Source organism: Prionailurus viverrinus, chromosome A1 (genome assembly GCF_022837055.1).
Source record: "Prionailurus viverrinus isolate Anna chromosome A1, UM_Priviv_1.0, whole genome shotgun sequence".
Taxonomy (NCBI): domain Eukaryota; kingdom Metazoa; phylum Chordata; class Mammalia; order Carnivora; family Felidae; genus Prionailurus; species Prionailurus viverrinus.
The window spans coordinates 42,437,224-42,459,756 of NC_062561.1; the positions used below are offsets into that span (position 1 = coordinate 42,437,224).

A 22,533-nucleotide genomic window follows, 5' to 3' on the forward strand; every position below is an offset into this window, starting at 1 on the left:
ATACAGAAACCCTGTGTTGCAGAATGCTTTTTTTTTAAGTTTACTTATTTTGACAGAGAAAGACAAAAAGAGACAGATAGAGAGAAAACACAAGTGGAGGAGGGGTAGAGAAAGGGAGGGAGAGAATCCCAAGCAGGCTCTGTGCTGTAAGTATGGAGCCTGATGCAGGGCTCAATCTCATGAACATTGAGATCATGACCTGAGTTGAACACTTAACCAACTGAGCCACCCAGGTGTCCCTTACAGAATGCTTTATAACACTGCAAAACAGGCATTACTTCTGTCTCCAAGTTTTATTTTCTAAGAAACGTCAGCAGAGATTTTCTCTGTGTTAAAAAAAAAAAAAGTATACTCAGTAAATTAGGTATATTATGATGAAAAGCCATTTAACAAATAACAAAATGAAAAGCCATTTAAAGGACAAAATGTAAATGGTGGCCAAATATACCCATAAAGAGCTTGAAACAGACCCCAGCACTAAGTATCAGTGCCACAAAAATATCAGCTGTCAATGTCATTATCTTTATTTAGTATCATAGACCACTAGAAAGAGAGAGGACCTTAGAGATGACCTAATCTGAAACCATTCAGACTACAATGGGCCTGGAATATGATGGTTAAATGAGAATTTGGGGATTTTTTAAAAAATAATTTGTTTACTTTCTTTTGTTTATAAGTATAACACAGATTTACTTTCACTGTTCTTTGATAATTGGAATCATAATATAAATCAACATGATAACTTGGAGTATCATTTTTTCTTTCTTACCTACCTTCTCTAGACAAATAAACCCTGTACAAACTGTGCTCTTGTGCATTGGGCCTTATAAAATATCCAGGGAAGAATAAAAATACCATTCACAGAAAACTATTTTAATTTTGGCTTATTTAAATTCTCTACAAAAAATAAGGAAATCTTCGGGATTTCAGTGGCTTTCAGAATGTTGTGCATGGGCTTTGTAAATATTTACATGAGTTTTTATTTATGAATAAAACTTATTTATTTATGCCATAAAATAACTGTTCTTGTGTTATTATTGGACGCAATAAGGGTGATTCATGGGAGAAATTTCCATGTTCTACACACTTGAAATATACACACTAATGATGATAAATCAAGAGGTTAAATTACCATTCTTCTCTCAACTGCCAAGTGATTGAGATTTTGGAGAAAGAGAGAGGAAATAAAAGCAAAATAGGAAGAAGAATATATGCTATAGGTAAGAAGGATGCTTCTGAATAATTAGATCCACACAAAGAAAAATAAAATATGTGAAGGAAGTATTAGGAGATAAAACTGACCAAAATATCACTTTAACATTTTTCCATCTCAATTAATGGTTTGTTAGAAAGAAGTTGCTTACTCAGTAAAATTTCTATTAATCAAAATAGTTTCTCTGACCTACATTACTACTGGGAGTTTTGAGAATGACAGATGCCTTTACTTGGCAAAAACTAGTGCGAAAAACCTGTACTGGGGCACCTGGGTAGCTTGGTCATTTAAGTGTCTGACTCTTGATTTCAGCCCAGGTCATGATCTCACAGTCATGAGATTGAGCCCTGCATCAGGCTCCACACTAAGCACGGAGCCTGCTTGGGATTCTCTCTCTCCCTCCCTCCCTCTCTCTCTCCTCTTTCTCTCTCTCTGCCCCTCCCCCACCCTCTCTCTCACTCACAATAAATAAATAAATACCTTTTAAAAAGCAACTCTGTACTACTACTACTAATAAAAATGTTTTCAATAACTTTAAGGAAATTGGGGAAAAAACTAGCTTCAATGAGAAAATAGAATACATGCTATTAACCACATATACATATACATATTATCTATCTATTCATCATCTCTCTGCAATCCATATGTTATGACTGCAGAAATACATGAAACAAATATGTGTGTGTTAATATTAGAGTTAACTATTGAAACACAATTCCTTAAAAACATTGATCTTAAAAAATTGATCTATTATATAATGTGAACATACTCAACACTACTAACTGTAACTCTAAAATGACTAAAATGGTAAATATTATGTGTTTTATACTACAATTTTAATAAATTAAAATAAATATAATAGATTTTTGCAACCCGTCCTGTTAGAACGATTGGTACTAGAATAGCCCTCACAACATAAAAAAAGAAAAGATAAAAGAAAAAACAACAAAATGTGGATCTTCTACATTTTACAGTGGATGGACTCGTTAAGCAAAAAGGAAGGTAATTTTTATTTTCAATTCAAAAAATGAGGAAGTAAAGAATCAAGCTGAGAAAAGGTAGAAGAAAGAGAAAAGATTAATAAAAATTCCAGTTACCCTGTTCATATTAAGCAACATGGTCTTCTCTACCTTCCCTAACTGTAGGATATGAAGCAAATAAATCTTTCAACAAATACATGTTCACATCTTTTAGCTCAACTAATAAAAATGAATCAATTAAGAATCTTTAACTCCAAAAGAAAGTTGCTCATTACTTTCTCCAAAAATAGGTAATAATCAACACTTTGCATTCAATGGCAAGAATATTGAATTTAACAGCTGCACTATTACCAAAGAGGAAAGATATTATTGTTTGCTTTTTGTTCTAAAATTCTTTATTTAAGTTGTTTAAAAAAGTACTAGCATAAAAATATGAACATAAAAGAGGATGGCAAAGAAAATGTTTATAATAGTTAACTCAGACTATATACAATCACTAGGAAAATGCATATTGCTCACTACTAACATGGTCTCTATAGAGATACGGCATACCTCGTAATGGCTTTCTTCATTCTCCTGAATGTGGAAACCCGCAGAGCTGGGACATTTCTGAGGAGTGACAGGAATATTGTCACTTTTGCTGTGTGAGTTACACTGAAAGAGATTACCAAATAATTGTGACAAACTACTCCACATTCAGGGTGTCTATTGAGAGACATGGCTGTTTGCTAAGAGTCTAATCAAAGGAGTACCATTTGAACTAGCAAGCATCTATACTCATAGGTACATGCATTAATATGCAGCCTTTACCAAAAAAAGAAAAAAAAATCCCCAGGATAGACAAATCGTCAAAATGTTTTAAGCGAAGCTAAAGAAATCTCAAATGTAGCTATTTTATTTTTACCCTTTCTTTTTTTAAGCAATATGTTCTTATGATTTGGGTAACTAAATCTTACATGGTGCTACTCTTTGTGTGACATATTATACAATACACATGGTAACAGAGTTATTATTATTTTTCCCACTTGCAGATGAGGAAGATTTGGCGTACAAAATACACTTCTCAAGGTTGGGCTGTTACCCAGCTTTCTAGGACCAAGCCCCATACCTTCTCTACTACATGCATGGCCTTTATAAATGATACATTTGAAACAGACAAAATTGAAAAACTAAAAGTTTAAGGTCCTAAAATATTACGTCACTTTTCTTCTGTACCAAATATCAAGATTCTTTGAAACAAGTTAACGAAAATAATTCACTTGGAAAAGGATGTGAATTGTGGAAAGTAAAATATTGAATTATGGCTTGGACTTTCTCCATGAAAATATTAAAATGGTTGTTTTCTATATTCCTTACATAATTTTTATATGAAAATAAGATATTATTCACTTCCTGTTATCCTTGCTTCCTTCTTTCCTAAATCTCTTATTAGATTCAAGGCAAGGAATATTTATAAGTATTGCTGTTTGGCCACTTATTAAACATAACATTGGGATTTCTAAGGTTTCTACATTAATAAAAGATACCGTAATGCCTCCAAAAAAAGGTTCACCATTGGTATATAACCTTTCCTCCCCTATATGACTACAACATATGCACAGATTTGTATGATATAAGTAGGGAAGATACTATTTTTTCACACTAGTATGCCACATTTCAATTAACTAATGAAATTTTACTTTTCCCATGCCAAAGAATAATCTATTAGAAAATGACTTTCAAATACACTTTAAAAGCAAGTTAATTTTAGAATTTAGTATAAGTTCAGTATGTTTTTACCTCAAGACCACCATTTTATATATTTAAATATATTTTTAAACACATTACATTCCTTAAGACTTTTTATTTTGAAATAATTTTAAACACGGAAAAGGTGGGGAATAAACACCAAAAAAGACTTCCAGGATTCCCTTCATTACAATTTCAAATATATCAGTTAATTACCTCATTGTTGGTTGGTTTAAGGGAAATAGCAATATGACAGACTAGGAAGACATGACTCTCAAACCCAAACCCAAACTTTTTCACATGAAAAACACTATTGTGTTCCTGTCTTCTGTATAAACAGTATCATTTCAACCCTGTTCAAAACTTACCTCCTCTAGGAACTTTTCATGAGTAAGTAAACAGGTAGCAATAGCCATTTTAAACTCTGCTTTTAACCTAACTTTAAGGTGTAGTCTGTAAAATGCTGCCCTGCCAGTGTTAATTCCTGGCCTGTGCCTAAATTTGTCTGAACAACTTCCCTGTTAATTATGAAGTACTGACTGTCTCTCATATATCTCCACAGTGGCTCCCTTAGCTTTCTAAAGAAAAAAGCTTAGACCTTAAAACAGTTATTTTCATTTGTGATGTTCCTAAACATTTTAATCATTCAATTCCTGTCCCTAGTCCTTCTAACTTTTCATGCTGTTTAATCTTTTTTAAAACGTCTCATGTTTGTGCTATGCAGTTTTTCTCCCTAGAATCATTTCAATTCCTGTGGCCTGGCAGTGGCCCTCACCCTTGCTATATATGGGAATGACCTGGGAAGTTTTAAAAAATACCAAAAACTGAGTCCTACCTCACACCAGATAAATTAGAGCTCAGTTAAAAACATTTTTTAAATGCTTAGGTAATTCTAATGTGCACCCAGAGTTTAGAATCCCTGGGTTAACATTTCTTTGTCTGGTGCTCATGACAATACAGTAAATTTTGGCCTCGCTCCTCTTTTGATCTAATCTCTTGCTCTTTAGTATTTGTTTTCACTTTTCCTGATATAATCAGTCATATAATTAGGGTTTTTTTTTTCCCACAGATTATATCATAATGCCTTGAACCTGAAAAATATCTCATATTTGTATAATACTTTATACCTTTACATATGAGATTTTATGTATTATCTACCAGAAACCTTTGCAGAGAGGTAGAAACATAAACCTTCTTTAACACATGAGGAAGACAGAGGTTCAGATATATTCAATGCCCTTTGTGTGAAGATTTGCCAAGTGAGAGAATTCCTAAGTAACAAGAGTCGGGCTATTTCTCCTCTGCCATATCTCCCTTACGTAATTCGTTGATTTGCTCACTGATGCACATATTCTATTTGGCGTGTTTGTTCATTTGCTGAGTGCATACTGTACTCTCACTCTGGCAGTGAAACCACACATAGAAATAACCATAATGATATGTGAAATTGCCACATGAAAATGTATGCACAGGTTGCTAAGGGACAAAACAGATAGAATGACTAGACTCCTGGGTTTGATACATGGGAAGAATCTGGAAAGATGGGCCAATGAAGGAATCATGGTTAGCACATAGTCACAAAAGAACAAACAGCATATGCAAAGGCTAGAAGACATGAATTCTTGTGACTCTGTAAACTGCAAGGATTTTGACGGTGCATTAACCACGGACCCTGTGAGAACTCATTTGGGGATAGGGACAGAAGTTATTAGAGCATCTTACTTAACAGTGGATCCAATGATGAGAAGTTACAGAATCAGGCTTAACATTAGGAAAGACTACCAAATAATGGTATAGGTGCCTCATGGTGGTGGTGTCACGGATGAACTTTAGTCACCATCCTCTCTCTCCCAAATCCAATAAAGAAATATAAACAAACTGAGTGTGTTTGCAATAGGACCGTGATGCCTGAGCAAGTCTCTCCATCCCAACAAGATCTCACTCAACCCTAAGCCTCTGTGTCTAATTCTGGATCAGCCTGTTTGTAGAGCAGCAAATGGCATCAAAGGAAAAGTTTAACTCACTTTTCCTGCCTCATTTTTTAAGATTTTTGAGTGTTATGATGCAAATAGCCTCTGGGGATTATAAGTCTATGAGCTAGAGAAAAAAAAGAAATTTTAAAATAACACTCTAAACAATATTTTGAGATCAAATACTATAAATAGCCAAAACTTTAAGAAAACAAGTTCTTAAGTGAAGAACAATTTAATCACCAGGAATCCTTTCTAACAAGTTGCTATTTCAGGAAGAGCTGTAGCCTGAAATGGAAAGAAGATTTATTATAAGTGTCTCAAGATTTCACCCACTAAAAACTTTTTGCCAAATTTGATATGAATAACTATATAATGAATTTTGGTTAAGATGAATTTGCTAAATCAGATTTGATACTGCAGACAAATCACTTGAGAGGTCCAGAGCTTGATAACAACAATCATAGTATATGGAAATCACTGTAAATACATTTGTTTTATACTTTAGAATCCATTTGATGTTTACCATTACCTACAGTTAATAGTCTCAATTTAATATGTGCATAAAGTTTGCTTCTCCAAAACACCCATTGTAGTTCTTGGGAAATTGTCATTTACTACCTACAGAAATACCTACTCAAAAAAAAGTGGGGGGAGGGGCCCCTGGGTGGCTCAGTCGGTTAAGCAACCGACTTCGGTTCAGGTCATGATCTCCCGGTTCGTGGGTTCAAGCCCCGCGTCAGGCTCTGTGCTGACAGCTTGGAGCCTGGAGCCTGCTTTGGATTCTGTGTCTCCCTCTCTCTCTCTGCCTCTCCCCCACTCATGCTCTCTCTCTGTCTCTCAAAAATGAATAAACATTAAAAAAATTTTTTTAAGAAAAAGAAAAGTCGAAGAGATGAGAAGAGAAAAAAGAAAGGAAATACCTATTCAAACTTGCCTCATAATCAGGAATATTAGCTTTTTCATTTTTGACAAATTTCTGAAAAGGGACTTCAGAGCCATGATATCAAGAGAAGAATATCAACAGTAGCAAAAGCAACAAAAGTTTAATGAAAAATCACGTAAGTAAGGCACAGCTGTTTTCTTTGCAAAAAAGGGTTGTTGTGGTTTTTTTGTTTTTTGTGTTTTTTTTACATTTTCTACCCAAGTCTATAGTAGCAACAATATGTCCTTTTATTCTACTCCTCCCCCTACCTTCTTATAAAATCAAGGTAGTTTGCTAAAATTCAATGCCACTGTTATAAATTTCATGCAATCATTATAGAGGCAGTAGCTTGTAATTCTGTGCTATAGGTTTCATTAAATAAAAATTCCATTTGTTAAAAACTCCCACTGAAAATCTTATTCCTACCCATTTTAAGAAATTATTTTGGTGAAGAATTATAAAACAGTCTTAAAACTTTTGATTAAAAAGAGCTCTGAGGTTAGTAAGATATTCACATTTACAGAAAAGAATTGAAAGAACTGTCTGTACTTGGTGAATTCAACATCTGTGCATTCCTTTCGAGGACCCATATGTGTCCGGTTTCACTGCACCCATCCCACTGAAACTGCTCTGTCATAACCACCAATCATTTCCACATTAGTAACTCAAAGAGTGATTCTCAGGTCTCATCTCATTGACACAACTGATAACTCCTTTCTTCCGAACATATTTATGTCTCCAGCCTTCCAGGACACCACACACTCATGGTTTTCTTTTTACCTCTTGTGCTCTCTCTCTGCAATCATTTAACTGTTCATGTTGTTATTGTTGATGTAAAAAACAAACTGCAAAGCATAGAGAAAATGAGGTCTGAGTACTTTCTCAGAAAGTATCCTCTCTGATGGTGTTCTCCATGGGTTCCTAAAATACTTTCTCAGATAGACACATAATTTCTTATTTACAAGCCGACAAGGGAAGGACTCTTAGAATATTCCTAAACATGCTTACTTGAAAGAAGATATTTTATGAGCATTTCCAGAAGCTGATGAAAATTTATAGTTTAAGAGATCCGTAGGGTAGATTCTTACCATTTCTGAAAATGTGGTCGAATCGCTTACTGTCCTGAAGCCTACCATGTTTCAAATTAGGAAGCCTTGAGCCTGGCTATCGACAGCCTTCTACTGTCTTCTATATATATTTCTCCATAGTTTATTTTCTTGTCATCATTAAATATAATTAGAAAACAAAACTAAAATGTTCGTCAAACTGTGGTGAACACAAAGGTATTCATCTTGGGTAATAGGTATTTTGATTTAATATTGGGGTACCTGGATGGCTCATTTGGTTAAGTATCTGACTCTTGATTTTGGCTTAGGTCATGATCTCATGGTTTGTCAGATCATGCCCCATGTGGGGTTCTGTGCTGACAGCACAGAGCCTGCTAGGGATGCTCTCTCTCCCTCTCTGCCCCTCCCCTGCTCCCTCTCTCTCAAAATGAATAAATAAAATTAAAAATAAATAAATAAAACAGAATAAAATAAAAATGCAGTGTAATAAAATTTAAAACCAAATGCCATATAAATAGCTATTCAAATCACAGAAATTCAGATGGCCAGAATATATATCAATTTCAAGGTAGAGATTACTTAAGTAAGATGAGAAACAAAGATAAACCATCAAAGGATTCAAAAGGAATATCAATTATACCTGTAGTATACAGGAAATCTGTTTATTTTTTTAAAAATTGTTTGTTTTGGGGCACCTGGTGGCTTAGTTGGTTAAGCGTCCAACTCTTGCTTTCAGCTCAGGTCATAATCTCACAGTTCATGTGTTCAAACCCTGCATCGGGCTCTGCGCTGACAGTGTAGAGCCTGCTTGGTATTCTCATTCTCTCTCTCTCTCTCTCTCTCTCTCTCTCTCTCTCTCCCTCCCTCCCTCCCTCCCTCCCTGTCTCTCTCTGCCCTTCCTACATTGGCTTGTGCATGCTCGCTCTCGCTCTCTCTCTCTCTCCAAATAAATAAATAAACTTAAAAAATTGTTTGTTTTACCAATCTCTTTTTGAAAAGAGTATTTTTTCTTTAAAAATTGGAGACAGAAATATTACAAAATGTTAATATTGTTACATGTTAATTGCCATATGTTAATTCGGAGTACCAGGGACCTAGGTATTTTCCTTATTTCTCTTTACCTTTTCTAAATTTTTCAAATACCTGAATGTGAATAAGCACATAGAAAGCATGGCTTTGTTAAAAATTTCAACAAGATTTTTCACAATGGTTGTAAAACAGTTTTAAAAACCATAAAATCTTGAAATTGTGCATCTTCAGAAGTAAAGACCATGTAGGTGTTAGGTGTCTTCTGATTTGGCTCAGGGTCAGTTCTCCCCTTGTCAGTAGAGAATGTTTCTCTAAAGCCAGGTGAGAAACATGCCAATTTTCCCTTCTCTAGTTCTGCAGCATAAAGGTCTTTCTCTACTTTCTTTAAATATAGTTTTCCTTTTTTCACTTTACAAGGGAACATGATTATCCTGTTGACAATTTATCAGGAGTATGTAACATAATGCCTGCAGCAGCGCTAGATGTTTTATAGGTATTTTAAGTGAAAATTTTAAGTGAAGTAAAAGAATAAATGAAAGTCTTTACAGTGACTTATATTCACCTAGATTATTTTGGCTTCTAACTCTCCAGGTGATCATTTCTTTGTAGCTGTTCTCTTTTTTTGTTTGGTTGGTTTGGTTTTTGTTTTTTTTGTTCCCAACAGACACATTCATTGCAATTAGCATCCCAAAATTAGTATTTTGTCTCACAGATGCTATCACAAAAATAAGGTGCACTAGTAGCACAGATTGAGAGTACCTGTGGTAGAAACATTAAACAAAGCAGTGGCTTTGGTCTTCATGGTTTGTTTCTCCAACTGGACCCTCAGCAACTCATGGCAGGAAGCAACTTCCTCACAGTACTCTCTTACCTAAGTGAATACGTTTGAAGTCACCTATTATACACATGAACAAATAGCTTCTCTTCAACTGCCGGGGCCTGCAGCATTTCCCTACCCAAGAGACTTTCCCAAGTCCAACTTTGGTTCTTCCAGGGCAGTAGACCACCCAGCAAGCAAGTTGACTAGGATCTGCTTCAGAACTCCCTGAACTGACTGATAACCCTTATCACTTTGAGTAAATTTCCCCCACCCCCTCACAATCCCCATTCCAGATGTCCTTTCAGTCCAGAGACACCATTCTCCTTTCTTCTTGTTGTCTCAAAATTACCTCCTCTCTTCTCTTTCTCAATAGTACTTCTTTTGCTCCCTATCCCAACAAGCCTTTTGACTTTTAATCCAGGTATGCAGAGAGACTAGCCAGATAGAGGTGGTCACTACTGCTCAACAAACAGCCAAAAATTGACCATTCCATGTAGGATTTATGAGAAAAGAAAAGATGATTCCATATAGTCTTTTGTCACAGGCCAAATACATTCAATTATGGTTCCTTGTGAACAAGTGAAATTAACAATTAAAAACGTATTTCTTATTGTGCATTTTGTTGTTGCAAGTAGATCATGTTTAAAGCATTTGTAGAAACTTTCCCTCAATTTACTACTTTATGATACACTAAATGAAACCCATTTGTTCCCAGTCAACACACAAGGAATACTTTATAACCAGAAAAAAATCTTAACAAATCTAAGTTTAAAACAGATTGGAAAAAAATGTTAATAATGTGAAATTAAAGTCTGAGGAAATTCAGTAAGAGGTATACAGCTCAAGCACCAGATGAAACATCTTATTTTTTTCTTTGTTTAGAAATTTCTCTCTCCTACACTATTCCAAAATTTAATGGTCTCTATCACCAGCTGGCTGATATTTTTCAAATAATTCTAACAATTTAATAAAATGTAGAGGTGCCAAGTACCATAACCGAGGAATAGTTTCTTTCAATGTATTATTGCTTAAGTAATATTTCAGAGCAATCTATCGTCATAAATAACTTCGGTTACTATGGAGTTTTAGCAACTCTGTATATTGTCCATTTCCTGACAATGCTTTTTCAGTTGATTTTCCTTCTGTGCTAGAACTTTCAAGGCTTTTCTTAAGGGGCTATACACAAATCCAGAAAAAGAGAGAAAGATAGATGGATAGAGATATATTCCAAAAATAATAATTCAGTTTTTTTTATATGCTGCATCAGGCTGAATTCTGTCTTCTTTTGTCAATAAAATATATAATGAGAGTGAGAAGAAAGGGGAAAATAATTTATAAGTCTCGTAGAATTTTTGATAATTCGATGAAGAGTCAAACAGTAACACCCTATGGCAATACTCCTTAGCCGGTTCCCTCTAAATATGCAATAGAAGAGCAGAGCTCTGAGAACTGAACATTCAGTGTGCCAAAGCTTTTTCAAGGTGCCGCGGTGCTGGGTACATGGGATGACAAAATTTTGCTAAGTAAATAAAATACATAAATAAGCCCATACATTTTCTCACATCTGGCTGTAAATTCTTCATGAGCAATTACTACCAAGCTCTCTAACTTAATATAGATAAACCGGATACAATTTCAAGTCATTACTCATGAAGGAGGAGCAATGCAAAACCACCTTTATGAGGACCACAAATCATAGCGGCTCTGTGCACATTACAACACTTTTCTTTAAATGCTTCCTGGATATTATGTTATATTAGAGTTTTATGTACCTTTTTTGAACCAGTTGACATGGATAGGCATAGGAAATAAAATTCCTCAGAATTTTAACTTCAAACACTAGTGTTCTCTACTTTAAAATTTCTCCATTGGTCCCCTCCTGTGCCTTGCTCTAAAGCCCATTTCACAAGAGCAATAATACATAGAAAGGTTTCAAATTACAAAAGGATTCCACGTTCTGTGACTGAGGCAAAGACCTATTAATGCCAGTTGACACTGCACATTGTAGTTTCATTGTGCTTTTAAATAAATGATGCAGGTAACACAGGCTCTTGCAACTCCACATACACTTAAGAGAGATTTTAACTTCTGTCCAAATATATTTCAAGTAATACAATAACAGACATTTTCAATATCAGGGTTGATCTTGATCATTCATGCTATATTTTTATTCAAGGCAACTGTTTTGGCGTTTTATGTAGTTCATTTAAGTTTATTTCATTATATGTTGTAATAAAATCCCTGAGACAGAAGTTCTGAAACAGTACCAAATACATAGTGCTAAAACCAATTTATTAAAAAAAACAGTATTAATTTATAACATGTTCCATTAAAAGGCATCAAAATGCACAGAGAAGCCTATGACGCCTCATATGAGCCTATGATGTAGCAGAGCCCAGGGATACAATGACGGGCTTTCCATCCCTGCAGAGATGGCCCATTTGTGAATTGCATGTACATGTGTGCACACACACCATGGTTGTAAATACATATTCCATGTGGGTGATTCATATATTTTTTCATAGAGATGATTACATATATTTGTATATGAAGGAGTATTTCTTTATTACACAGAATTACTTTCATTAATATTACAGGTAATATATTTTTCTAAAAGATTTTGCCTTTAAATATATAAAATATATAAAATATATACATATATATGTGTGTGTGTGTTTATAAAATTTTAAGTGTGCTATAAATAAGCCACATATTTTTACTATACTAAGCTAATATATAATGTCTAACACAAATGCATCTTAGAGTTTAGGGGTAAAATATTTCTGAAAAATAATCCTATCAAGAATTATATTTTTAAACTTCTGTCGTAGAGAGAGAAAATTTTTTTAAAACCTGGATTAAATGTAATTTCCAATAGTAGGACTATGTCTATTTATCATCAAAAATACTTTCCAAAAGTAAATATTTACCATAATATTAGCTTTCACTATCTGCATGCCAGTCTTTAACAACAGACTTCAAGTCAACCTTTAGTCAAAGAAATCAGATAATAAATTTGGAGATTCAAATCTAGAGTGCTTTAAAGTGAATTCAAAATTCAAGGCTATGCCAGGTATTTCAATATTAGTTTTTCTAGGCAAATGCTTAAATAAGTTCAGTGGTTTATTATACTTCTCTTCCTGGAAAGTTTCCTTTTTCTTTTTTTTTAGTGTTTATTTATTTTTGAGAGAGACTGAGTATGAGTGGGGGAGGGGCAGAGAAAGAGGGAGACACAGAATCTGAAGCAGGCTCCAGGCTCTGAGCTGTCAGCACAGAACCCAACATGGGGCTTGAACTCACAGGTTGTGAGATCATGACCTGAGCCATGATGCTTAACCAAATGAGCCACCAGGTGCCCCTTCCTGGAAAGTTTTCTGAAACAGACCCGAAGCTGGAACCTATAGTATTAATAACATATACAGAGAGAAAAAGAGAGAGAGCAAGCACACTGATTTTTTTATAGTACACTAATAACAAATGCTATCCCTTGAATACATAATTTTAAGATGTGTTTTTATAATCTGAGTGTTTTGGGTTTTGATTTTAATTCATTTATGCAAATTGTACAGTATCTTAATTTGAGTGAAAACATATCTCTTTCATGATTTACAGTAAAAAAGATGTTCTAGAATACCCTGGAAAGTGCCACTTGGTCTTTGGGGGACTTAGATTTGACTCTCAGCCCCACCACCATCTGACAGCATGTCTTTGCCTCAGTGTTTTTATCTGTAAAATGGGAAGTTTAGAGGTTAGATCTTCTCCACCTCTCCAAGTAAATATGCAGTATACATGTGAGATGTTATTATATACGTTACCCAAAACTTGGTAGTTTTTTTCTCCAAATACTGATCTCTAAACTTAGATCTTCATAAAATGGTGTAAATAATTTACTTGATAAAATATACTGCAAGAAATTAGAAACTTTGCCACTGATTCTGTTATAATTCACCACTGATTCATTTGCTCTCATCTTGTTGATAGCTTTGAAAATGTGTGTGGCTGTATTAAAACAAAAGGAAAACTTTTAATTCTCATGCCCCATATACATCTGTTTATTCGTGAAGAGGAAAAAAAAAAAAACTACTATCAAAGCCTGATGTTTATTTACTATACTTCTACTTTCTGTGTATAAAAAGAATTGGTGCTTTGGGTAGCTTTTGAAATAATTTAGAGTATTTAGGGCCAAATTAAAAAAATTAATCACAGTGATGTTGGATGGAAACTCTTCAGCAAGTCTGGAATCTCTCTAGCTGTGAATGTTTAAAAGGCTAGAGCATTTTTAAAATCTATTTTTAAAATTAAAGTTCTATGTATTTTAAGGAACAAAACCAAGTCACATGAGAAACATGCTCACTTTCAAGGTCTTAAAACTGGTTCTTCTTATAGGTTTGGGCTGAGAATCCCCGAAGGAATGTATTTTCACAAATAAGGAAAATATCTTTAGATGTAGTCACTGCTAATAGAATACGCCTTTTGAATTACTTTACCTCCAAGCTCCAAACTAAAATAACATTGGCAAAACCACTTTACTGTTTGACTTTAATCCTCAGGTCATAGAACTGTAACACTTAGATGACTCTCTAAAACACTATCACTTCTTTGATTTATCCTTGTTAAGTTGTTCCTCTGGTGAAGGAAGGTATAAAAATGAACCAGAAATAGATTACATATACATATAAAAATCCATTTTGAAAATTTATATTAATAAATGTGAAGCATAACTGGGAAACATTTATTTTCAGAATAGGAAAATGATAAAACATATAATTCAATACTGTCTTCAAGAAACACATTAAATGCAGTAAATTTTATGATTTTATAAATTCTCCCAAATAAACACATCCATTTAATCAACCAACATTTCTTAAGAACCTCCATGTCACAAATACTTTTTAATGATTTTGTTAAAAGAATACTTAAGAAATAATCCTTGTCCTCAAAGAATTGATGGTATTTTCAATATGGTCATTTTTGTGAACACTCTATATTCCCAAATGTGTTCATATATATATATACATATCTCCAAAAAGAAGGTAAAAGAGAATAAAACTTGAAGAGAAGGGAATAGATGGTGGCATTTTTATAGTTTCTTCCCTCATATAGCGTTTTTTAAGAAGAATACAGAAAGATGACTTTTTGTTAAACAATACCACACTTTTGTCCTATAATGGTATTAGAATAAATATTGTACTCCAACTAGGGGTGCCTGGGTGGCTCAGTTAGTTGAGCATCTGACTTCGGCTCAGGTCATGATCTCGTGGTTCATGGGTTTGAGCCCCGTATCGGGCTCTGTGCTGACAGCTCAGAGCCTGGAGCCTGCTTTGGATTCTGTGTACCCACGTCTCTCAGCCCCTCCTTGACTCATGCTCTGTCTCACTCTGTCTCTCAAAAATAAATAAATGTTAAAAAAAATTAAAATATTGTACTCCAGGGGCACCTGGGTGGCTCAGTTGGTTAAGCATTCAGCTTCAGATCAGGTTATGATCTTGCAGTTCATGAGTTCGAGCCCCACATCAGGCTCTGTGCTGACAGCTCAGAGCCTAGAGCCTACTTTGGATTCTGTGTCTCCCTCTCTCTGCTCCTCCCCTGCTCATCCTCTCTCTCTCTCTCTCAGGAATAAACTTTAAAAAAAAATTTTAATAAATAATAAAATAAAATATTGTACTCCAACTAAATAAAGATTAATGTTTAAGTTCATGACAGTTTTTATGTACTGGAGGAGGGGCAATATTTAAAGGTGACTAAACAATATATAGACAACATTTTATTTTTTAATGCTTATTTATTTTGAGAGAGAAAGAGAGTGAGAGAGAGAGAGAGAGAGAGCGAGCATGTAGGGGGGGAGGGGCAGAGAGAGGAAGAGAAAATCCCAAGCAGACTCCATGCTGTCAGTGCAAAGCCTGATAGGGGGCTTGATTCCAGGAACTGTGAGATCATGACCCGAGCCAAAATCAAGAGTGAGATAATTTACTGACTGAGCCACCCAGGCGCCTCTGGGTATTATAAAACATTTTTCTTGCTATTAATAATATTGATAACAGAAATACACTTCCAAACCAAGAAAAGGTATGATTAAAAAAAAAAGTTCCCTTTTAGGAAAAGAGAAAAAAATGTATCCGTACCCTAATTATTGCATATTAACGTAAATTCAATACCATTGAAGCATGGCACCCTGTGGTCTTGTATTAGCACTCTTTTACAATTTTAAGCTCTTTTATTAAGATTTTTTTATTCAACTTTAGATGATAGAGGTCTGACAAGAATGAGTAGACTTTTTCATTCCCCTTCAGTGAAATAACAGAGACGATTCTGCTAGACTATTTACACAATATTTTTCTTATCATTTTGATTACCAAGAGACCTAAAATAGAGAATGAGACCACCAACACTAAATTGTGTTGATTTTCTTATCTCACTGTAGCAAGATGTTGTTTAAATTAATCTTGCAATTCGTAATGTTACACAATAATCCAAACAGCTATGGGACACTTTAAAAAACAAAATATAACTTTTGTCCAGCTTCTAAGAGGTAGGAGCTTGTGTGTGTGTGTGTGTGTGTGTGTGTGTGTGTGTGTGTGTGTGTGTTTGCATGTCTGTGTGTCCATAGAGAAGCAGAAGGAAGCAACCAGATAAGGTAGTTGGCTTCTTTTGAGACTCAACATGAAAAGAAATAAGAAATCAGAGTAAATATGATTCATACTCCTGACACTGAGCTCAGTAGTTCTGAATCCCTCTTTGCCTTTCTTTTAGCCTCTGCTCTTTTGAAGTTCTATTAGGTCTCTTTTTTATTCCCCTCAGTGGCACTGAAACTCTTTTAAGAGCTTGGAATCTGGACTTGAAAACTGTGCTTGCAAGTAAGGATTTGTAGCAATTCGCTTCCTTTGGGTGACTTCAACATCTGATAGGCTTATTGAATGTTACAGCTGAAAGGAATGTTAAAGATTCTTTTCTTAAACTCTATTATCAATGAAGAAATTAAGGCACAGAGATTGACCCAACATCAAATATTCAGAGGCCAATAGACGACATATTTTGTTTTGGATGACGTTTTACATAGGGTAGAAATTATCTTAATTCCTTTTAATATAATTGAAGCAGAAAGAAATTCAGTCATATTCTCAATACCATATTTTAAATTATAGGCTTACAGAGTTTAAAGGGACCTTTTAACCTAGTTCATTACTATTCTTACAAATTGCCTAGGTCACTCCCACGAAAAAGACTAATAACAAAGACCCATCAATAGACTGAATTTAGACCATCTAGTTCATTCAATCCAGATGGCCATTCAATTTAATAGGAAAAAAAAATCTCCCTAGAAGGGACTTATAACCAAATCTCAAGAAACCATCTGCTTAACTCAATATTCAAATGTATTCATAAAACACATCTTTCTCAGTTCAACTCAAAATATCCCATGCTCAGAATTGGGGAGTTAAAAGGGCCAATCAGATATTCTGAAAAATCAGCTAAAAAAGAGAGTCTCATGAATTTAAAAACCAAATACTATGAAATGAATATGGCCAAAATTATAGGTCTATGTATTGTAACTGTATGTGTAATTTATCCATACAGGTTAGACCCTTTTGCGTTAATGGTTGATCGTGAGCGAGACTTAGCTGAACTTTCCCAACTTGTATTTTGTGCTTTTAAGCTAATTGACATTGTACACATCTTCTCAAAACACAGAATATTCTTTCTGATCTTATTCCTTAGTGAGCTTTCTAAAGCATGGAGAAGTATAGAAATTTGGCCACAGTCTTATTAAAATAAATAGCTAAACACAACAGGGAAGCTTTGCATAAGGAGGGAAAACTCATTCACACACAAACATCCAGTAAAGGACACATTCAGCAAATATTTACAAACTTTTAAATAAGCTATAGAAAGTACACATGAAAGAAAACAAAACCTTATTTTCTGCTGCTCATTAAACTGAAACTTGCAAATGAAGTTTTCTTTGAAAATTAAAGTAACAACCTACTTTCCCCTATTTCAGTTGCCTATTTCATATATTGAGCATCAAGTAATAAAACATACACTTCACTTGTTGAAAACTTTATCCAATCATTGGATGGTTTATGTTGATTTCAAGTTCGACAAGACAACAACTTTTGCTCAATTTATTCTTCATAAACAAACAGAGTACACGTTAACATCAACTGCCATAAAATCAGGCCTTTGGGAAGGTGTCACATATAAAAGTGGGGCACCCTTGCTTCATACATGATATTAAGTACATATTGAGGACCAAAAATGTTTTCCAGCTTTCCTCATCCTTCAACAGCCTGAGTCAAATGACTCACAATATTCTAGACACATTTTGCATTTTAGATCCTTTTTGAAACATAACCACAAATGAGTTATTTGATTATCATAATCAGAAACACTAATCACTACAGTCTTGATGAAAATTCAGACATTATCTCAAGAGGGCTCTGGCCCAATAAATGTGTTGACATGCTATTTGTTTTTATGATGGTTATTCATTGTGATTCAGTGTAAAATAAGTTTATGGAAAAGTGACAAATACTTGGTGTGAGAATCCAATACAAACAGAAAGTACATAAGAGAGAATCTACCAGAAGACCCCTTTTAATTTCATTACTAAGTTAAATAAATACACAAATATCCTCTTATTAAAATGTTCCCAGAGTAATAATTGTCTTTATATGAACAATTCTGTAAAGTGCCATGTTTTCACTTTAAATTATGTATATAACACACTACTTAAGACATCTCCCTCTACTATACCCAAACACTCTGAAGAGACACCCCAACATGCAAGACACATTCACCTCTCTCCCGTTCCTTCTCCCATACAACCTTGCACATTAGGAAAGTGCCTCAGGCACCCAGACAAGCAAAATCTAAGATGACCATGTCTTGGGCTGAAACTGCTGTATATGCTATTTTCAAAAAAAAAAAAAAAAAAGAGTTCTTTTTCCCCAATGCTTTCATGGAAATGGATGTCAAGATAAAGAAAAGAAAGTCTCAGTTGGTGACTGAAGTTGAAATTGAAGGGTTGGAGTATACAAGGTCCCAGCAGCAGTCATGTATAAGTTTGACAAAACCGTACAGAGAAAGTAAGCAGACATTTCCAGAAATGCACAGGCACCAAGTGTAAAAGGAGAGAGGGACACAGTGAGTGAGACACATAAAAATACATGGAGAAAGTACTTCATTTATCATTCTCTGTTCCACTTTAGATAAGAATCTGAGTGTTCTTCATTCTCTTTCGTTGGATTCCAGGTTATCTATTTTTAATCTAGCTGGTGTAAAGGAATTTCTCTTTCTTATAACCACAAGTGTCTTCATCATCAACTTTCTTAATTGTATACATTAAACTTTATTAAGACTTTTTTTCTTTAAATTGACATGATTGAAACCATTTTATTTTTCTTTTTGAGAGAGAGACAGAGGGAAAGTGAGGGGCAGGGAGAGAGGGAGCCCTAAGTAGGGCATGGGCTGACAGTGCGGAGCCCCAACACAGGGCTTGATCTCATGAACCATGAGATCGTGACATGAGCAGAAATCGAGAGTCGGACGCTTAACTGACTGAGCCACCCAGGTGCCCCAAGACTTTTTTTAAACCTTACTTTATGTCACTTTATTACTCTTCTTTTGCAGGAAAGGCTAAGACAGGTAAAGGGAAACATTTTCAAAAAGAAAATAGAATGTGTCTTAATTTATCATTTTAACAGTTTTTTATAATTGTTATAGTAATAATTTTCACTAATTTTCCCCTCTTGAAAAAAAAATAAGTACACAAGAATGTGCCCAGGTATCAGATGGATGCCCCACTATTTCTAGGTTATCATGATAAGACCACTAAGTATTCCTGACATGCCAAATGGGTTTAAATCTAAATAATGATATAACTTTGTCAGTTAATTTACTTATCATTAATCTAAGTCTCAGAGTACTTTCAACACTCTCTTTTCCACATATTTCTCTTGTTCGGCACTTTGGAAAGAGTATTCTGCACCTTCTGTTGTCAACTACCTCATTCCTCAATTATGCATCACCTTCCTTAACATTTGACAAAAACTACTTGGAAAGCCTCCACTCTTCTTTCTTTCCCTTTTCTTATAATGTTAATCTCTCTTTTCCTCAATAATTCTCTTCATTTCAGTATCCTTGACTGTTCCTTTCTTACTGGAAGCATCTTCTATATTGGTGTTGGTCAAGTCCACATTTTTTGTTAGCTTATTTTCTCATTAGTCCTTATCTCTCTGGGAAACTTCATGTAATTCCATATCTTTAATAATGTCATATACACCTTTAAGTGATGATACCCAAATTCACTGCTTCAGAACCAAGTATTTTCCTATGCTTCATTGTGCTTTTTTAAATGTTTGCTTAAATACTCCATCTAAGAGTATCTTAAAACCTCATCTTAAAACCAACTCACCCAAAGTCCCACTTATTGGCTTACACCCTCCTTACTCTTTTTCCTTGTGCATCCAGAGCAAATATAACTTTCTGAACATTCATTGCTCTGAATAATAATCAGCTGTTTTTGTGCCTATTTTCCCCTTGATGTTCCAGTGCTGTGCATAGTGTCTAGCAGGTTGTATATTCTTAAAACTGTTTTTGAATTAAAATATTCAGTATTTTCAATTTCAAATTCTACTTTGGAACCACAACATACATTGGCATTCACAGAACTCCATAGATCTGCTACAGCTAATTGGAAGTATTGAATATTTGGGATTGTTTCATTCAGACAGGTTGGTTACATGCAGGCAAAGTCTTCAGAGTGTTCTCGTGGGAAAAGCTTTGTATTCACTGTAACACCATGAGCAAATGGTTATGTCCCTATGGGGATAATGACCCCTTTCCTGACTGTCAAGGAAGGTGGCTAAGAGGCTTAAATAAGTCAATTAGATTGTGAAAGAATTTGAAAACTATGAGGGGCTATAAAAATCAGGTTCTGTTAACTAATATTAACATTTAAAATTATATACAACATGTTCCATCTATTCCTTGTTCAGTTTTAAAGCTAGCATGATGTTCATTTTTCAAAACAACAGATTAGGGCAATGTTTTAACATTCTTTTCCTTTTTAAGTATATTCATATAACTGACAATATGTCTGCTCCCTAGAATCATATAAATAATATGCTGTCTGTGACCCTGACAATACTGTCCCAAAAATAAACATTGGCACGCTATTGTTCAGAAGGACATGTGCTTTGTATCTAAATACTGCATTTACTTATATACTCTTGGCCTTGTAAGAGACTTGACTTAATGAACCCACATATTTTACGATGTGTGCTTTTAACTTTTACTCAAGAATAATAGGAATAAACAGTTTCCCCCCTATATTTTCAAGCAAGGTATGCAGAATAAGAATTTAAGGAAATATCCCAAAATGAATTCAGTTTCCTGATAAACTAAGATAAACTCAGTTTAAGTGATGTCAATATCAAAATTAACTGTATGTTGGTTGTCACTAATTCTCAGGACTTTGATCACAACTTCCTGAAAATTCCTGAGCTGCAGCATTAATCTCCTTGAAAGGGAGACACTCAATTTACAGTGTATTTTGCATGTCGCTAAACAGGTCTTGAATGATGAATTTCACCGTCTGACTGAGGTGGTTTACCTCAGCACATAATTTCTTATATTAATAACCTTCCCCTCAGGAGCTGAATGACCTTCTATAAATACAATCCCTTCATTCAATCAAAAAATTAAAGCCTGTAACCACCTCGCAATTTATCATCTTTTTTATAGGCAATTGTTGAAGCAGAAACAAAACACATATCCCCAATCCTCAACCCATGTAATGCAAAATTATGCAGCCTTCTGCACTTATGTAACATAGATATATTGAAAATTATGTAGCATTTTGTGTTCCAAATCAATTCTATTGAGTGAATTCTTGTTTCCAGTGAGCCATAATTTTCAGAGAAAAAAAAAATAACCCCTTTCCAAAATCAAAGGCATCCTAAAACAATAACCTCCTGAATGTTTGCATATTTTCAATCAGTATTTAAAAAATGCCTCTTCATATGAATGCTTCAACAATTATGGTGAAGCCAGATTATAGGGTTATTCTTGGAATCTGCAAGACTACCATTTACATGAAACTATCTAAGAGTGAATCTCAGAGTTTAGTAATGGAGGCTTCCTCTTTGAGCAAGATTGATGAATGTTTGTACTGAATTTCATTATGCATAAAGACCATAAAGTATATACTCAACAAACTGACATAAGTTCTTAGTTCAGCTTGCAAAGATCTCTACCTGAAAAACACAATCTAGAGCAGATAATAGAGTTATGTCAGAGAATTCTCTGGTAAACCAGGAAACATTAGTTAAAAAGCTTCAGGTGATTAGATTTCCAAAGTGAAAAAATGAGGAATATTGGATAAGCATTTTAAAATTCAATATTCTTAACTACATTTAATATTGTAACTATGGAAGCAGAGATTGTATTTATGTAAGAAATAGGATTTTTTTTAAATATGAAATTTATTGTCAAATTGGTTTCCGTACAACATCCAGTGCTCATCCAACAGGTGCCCTCCTCAATACCCATCATTGACCCTCCCCTCCCTCCCACCCCCCATCAACCCTCAGTTTGTTCTCAGTTCTCAGTAAGTAGGATTTTTTTAATACTAAAAACCAGCATTACATTCAGACTAGTTCCCTTTATCAGGCAGACAACTAAATCAACTTGAACAGGTTCTACTGGCTAATCCAGTTGATAAAACTGGTGAAGGGCTATATTTATTGCATATGGTCCTCTCATATCAGGTAAGTAATCTTTATTTTACCAAAGTGATAT

The 22,533-nt window shown here is 34.5% G+C and overlaps 1 protein-coding gene across 2 annotated transcripts in view; it reads right to left on the reverse strand.

Moving 5' to 3' along the window:
- The window catches only part of PCDH9 (protocadherin 9), a 928,690-nt gene that overhangs the window by 582,787 nt on the left and 323,370 nt on the right, over window positions 1–22,533 (reverse strand). For both annotated transcript variants that reach the window (XM_047867180.1, XM_047867163.1), the window contains exon 3: window positions 2,746–2,847. In XM_047867180.1, the coding sequence (XP_047723136.1) occupies window positions 2,746–2,847 (102 nt within the window). The remainder of the gene's footprint in view (window positions 1–2,745; window positions 2,848–22,533) is intronic.